This window comes from Mastomys coucha, chromosome X, assembly GCF_008632895.1.
Source record: "Mastomys coucha isolate ucsf_1 chromosome X, UCSF_Mcou_1, whole genome shotgun sequence".
Taxonomy (NCBI): domain Eukaryota; kingdom Metazoa; phylum Chordata; class Mammalia; order Rodentia; family Muridae; genus Mastomys; species Mastomys coucha.
Window position 1 is genome coordinate 102013604 of NC_045030.1, and position 4452 is coordinate 102018055.

Below are 4452 nucleotides of genomic sequence, written 5' to 3' on the forward strand. Positions count from 1 at the left end.
TTTTCCTCTTGCTTCTCAGTTTGTAGAAGGGTAGTCTAGTCTTTGGAACATCGAGACTAGATGAGGCTGCAGGGTATCTATAGGAGAGGGCAAACGCGCCCAGCTAACTGCTTCTGTTCCTTCTCTTCCAAACTCCAGCATGTCTGCAGCCTCAAACAAGACCCAGCCTGTCAGAGTGAGTCATGGCATGTCTGTGACTTCACTGGGAGAAACTGACAGTGCAGGGTCAGAGTAGGTAGCCCTGTCACCTACTCTCCCGGAAAGCACTGGGGACTTTCCCCCTCAGCTTTAGACATGGAAAATGCTCCTTGCTGCCCACTTCTTTCTTGGTGGCTGCATGCTAATTGACTGCTAGCAAATAAATCATCAGGCCCTGTTGCTGGTGGTGTGTGTGTGTGTGTGTGTGTGTGTGTGTGTGCGCGCGCGCGCACATGCATGTGCACACGCGTGTGTGCATGTATGTGAAGGCCATAGGAGCATATTGGGTGTTCTCTATTTCTTTCTACCTTATTTCTTTGAGACAGGAACCTGGAACTCACCCCCACCCTCAGGCTGTCAGCCAGCCAACCAACCCAACTCAACCCTATAGGCAGACATGGCCACACCCAGCTTTTACATAGGTGCTGGTGGTCTGAACTTGGGTCTTCATGGTTGCTCAGCAAGCGTTCTTACCAACTGAACCAGCTCCTCAGCCCCATCTTTTTTTTTTTCAAGCCCATTTTCCCTGAACACTACCCAAATAACCAATATAACTCTCTCTGACTGGCCTGTGATCCCATTGCCTTATCCCAGACCACAGCTTCATCATCAGCCCTTCCCCCTACCCAAACCCTTAACTCCAGCCAGCTGAGACTATTTTATTTTTGAGACAGGGTTTCTCACTGTGTAGGTAATAAGGAGTTCCTGGCGGGCCTGGAACTCAATCTGTAGAACAGGCTGACCTTGAACTCACAGAGATCAGCCTGCCTCTGCCTCCCACGTACTGGCATGTACCACCACCGCTGGCCCAGCCGAGATCACTCATAGTCTCCCCAAAGCATTGTTGCCTCCAGCCTCTCTGCCTCTGCTACTGCTCTCTCTTCTGCTTAGAAATAAAGAACACTTCCTTCTCTTAGCCCTGGAGATGCCACTTGCCCTTTAAGTCTCCAGAGAGCCATTTCAGATAGATCCTGCCATCTTGCTGAGCTCAGGACTCAGCGTGTACCGCCCTCTTGCTCTGTAGTATAGATTGCTTGGTATTTGTTCATTTTTACCACACCTTCCCTGCTGGCCTGAGCTGTTGGGATCGGGAATTTATGGCTTATTAGTGTTTAGTGGCCCCAAAGTGTACCTAGACAACCAGCTGCTTAACTATTCACTGCCACCACCCAAACCTGTGACTGTGTCTTATAGCTCCACTAGACCACAGAGGGTGCAGTAGAGGGCACAGTAGAACCCAGGAGGGCAGAGAAAGAGACTCTAAGCCAGGTAGAATGAGTCAGAAAATACACACCAGAGCCCAGCCAGACCTGGTCCAAAGAATGACTGTGAATACACCCTGGTCCTTATTACCTTGTTTATTGAAAGTTTATGCAGGGTTTCTAGACATAAAATTGAGCAAATACTGGAGACTATAGGCACCTTCAGTGCTGAGGAAGGCCTTGGCTCTATATGCTATTTACCTCTTCCTCTTCTCACACAGGGACGGCGACTTCTACTTGCTAATTTAGAAGGGTGGTAGGGCTCCAGGCAGCTAGTTCTAAAACAGCAACATAGGGCATGGCAGGTAAGGCACAGTAATGGTGCCATCCTTGGAGCTAAGAGTGGTTCTCAGGACACCTGGAAATACGCTGAGCTGTCAGTGCGTCCCGGCAGCAAAGTTATGGGTAAGTTCGAGCTAGTCCAACTACAAGGAGGACAAGAGCCTGGAGTGTGTTAGGACTTGGGTTGCACAGGCTACAGTTCCATTCCAGAATTATAAGCCCAAGTAAGAGGCCTCAGTTGTCTCGGACCAGGATGATTCTCTTCGTGAAGATGAAGGCTGACGCTGGGGCCCTCTCTGGTCAGAGCGGCCCAGGCGCATGAGCAACATCCACATTTGTTCTCTGAACTTCACTCCCACAAAGGCATAGAGCAGTGGATTGAGGCAGCAGTGCATGTAGCCCATGCCTGAGGTGACTGACTTGGCCACATCCACGTGGCTTTCTCGACTACAGTTGCGGGCCAAAACTCCCAGGTCCATGAGGATATCCACTAGCACCACCAGATGATAGGGGGTCCAACAGACAGCAAAGGCCACCACCACCACTACCACTAGCCTCATAGCTCGAAAACGCCTCTGGCCTCTGGAGACCAGCAGCACAGCCAGGATATGGGCATAGCAGTAGGCCATGACTAGAAGGGGCAGCAGGAAACCAGCCACTAGCTGCAGTACACGCAGAGCAGTGCGACCCACCTGTGGGAAGTTGTACTGGCAATGGTTGGCATTGAGGCGCTGATCATGGCTGGCTGACAGGAAGATGAAATCTGGGAGGGCAAAGAGCAGACAGAGACCCCATACAACTATGCAGGTGAGGGCTACACGTACCCAGGGGTCCCTGCGGTAGATCTGGGTGGCATGCACTATACTCAGATAGCGGTCGAAGCTTATACAGGCCAGCAGGAAGGCCCCTGCATAGAAATTGATGTTGAACAGTGCGCCTGCCACTTTGCAGAGGCCAGAGCCGAAAACCCACTGGACAGCAGCATCCACTGCCCACAAGGGGAGGGTTAACACCAGCAGTACATCAGCCACAGCCAGGTGGAGCAGGAAGGTGTCCGTGCTGCTCAGGGCAGTGCGTTGGCTCAATAGCACAGCAGCCACCGCCCCGTTGCCTAGCAGCCCCAGCAAGAAGAGGAGGCTGTAGAGGGCTGGCAGGAAGGTTCTGTCAAAGTTCAGGCTGAAGTCCTGTGGGCAGGGCGGGGAGTCAGAGAAGTCGCTCTCGTTTTCCCCATAATCGTAGGGAGAGGTGCTGTTTTCCAGAAGAAAGGCAAAGTCCGAGGCATCTAGCACTTGACGTTCACTAACCTGCCCAAGGAAGGGGGAAAGAGGGAAGGGAGGCCGTTCTCTGTAAAGGCCTGGCAACTGTCCTGCCATTTTGTGCCCTGTCATTTCTTCTGTCATTCCCCCTTAGCAATAGCCAGACCCCGAGCTGGCTCTTTCTTTCTCCCAGGCCCTTCTCCTTAACTCCATCTACTCAGACTGGGAAGGTGACCCCCCCTTTTCAAAGGCTGGCAACCCCCAATGCCCCCCGCCCCCAGACCCTTTCTGGATTATCACCCAGGGCAGCCATCCTCTGCAGGAGGAGGGACTTCTTTCCAGGGTCCGGAGCCTTCCATTCTTTCCCATCATCTTCACTGTCGGTGGTTTGTCAGCCTCGATGCTATGGCCACCCCTGGATCAACCACGTACCTCCCCAGGTGCTTCCTTACCCCATCTTCTAGTCCCTGGCCCTCCTTTTCCCTCCTCAGCCCTTATCTGGTGACTCTTGACTTCCTGGTCTCACATAAGGATTTTCTACAAACCACTGTGCACCCCTACACACACCATGCATGCCTCTCTTCCCCTTCCCAGAGGCTTGTGCAATCACTTAGGTACCCACTGAGCTTCCCACCCAAGCCCTAATTGGTCTTCCCAAGATGGCCAGGCTGATTTCAAACTCTTGGGCTCAAAAGAGTTTTCTCCCTCTGCCTCCCAAGGAGCAAGGACAATGGGGGCATACCCCTTCATCTCGATAGCAGGACTCTTCTTCTTCACCTCACCACCTTATCCCAAACTATCTGAGAGCTAGAGATCACCCACGTTGAGTTTCTACAGCTTGCCATCCAAGCCACAGGGGCAGGAGACATGCCCGTGGTTAGTGGCCAGGCTGGGTTTCCCAATCCACCAAAGCTCTTATCAGAACTTCTGCCTTCCACGCTGCTTACTGAGCCCTCAGGTGCCTCTTGGCTGTGGGCCAGCCCACACTTGTCCCTGGTATCTGAGCTCGGCCACTTGGCCACTGGACTGTAGCTGAGCTGGGCAGCAGAACTTACCTCAAGGTACATGGCTTGGCTGGTGCTCCGGCTGTGGCTGCCAGGGTCAGGTCTCGTGCTGCCTGCTTCTCTGCCTTTGGCACTTGTGGTTGGGAACTTGCCGTGAACAGAGGAAGTGAAGATTTCACGGTTTAGCACAGCCTCTTCCAAAGGGTGATCTATACCAGCTCGCCACAGAGGGCTTTTCTGCCTTCTCTGCCACTCCTGTGGCCAGGTGAATACACTTGGGAGGGGTGAGCCAGGAACTTGGGACTGTTACCAAGTCTGCAGTTCATGTCCTACTCAATACCATTCATAAATAACTAAGCAAGTCTAAGAGCAGGCAGGAAGTGTGACCTGGTGGCAGTGACTGCAGGAGGGAAGCCCACCTGAAGGGACCTTCTCCTCAGCACGTCTGGG

General features: G+C 52.9%; 1 protein-coding gene across 1 annotated transcript; it reads right to left on the bottom strand.

Moving 5' to 3' along the window:
• Positions 1-1541: 1541 nt before the first annotated feature.
• On the bottom strand, positions 1542-4251 carry Cxcr3 (C-X-C motif chemokine receptor 3). Its single transcript, XM_031375597.1, has 2 exons — positions 4054-4251; positions 1542-3046 (listed from the first exon to the last, which is right to left on the bottom strand). Exons 1-2 carry the CDS (start codon positions 4063-4065, stop codon positions 1955-1957), a joined length of 1104 nt encoding a protein of 367 aa, XP_031231457.1. The 5' UTR covers positions 4066-4251; the 3' UTR covers positions 1542-1954.
• Positions 4252-4452: the final 201 nt, after the last annotated feature.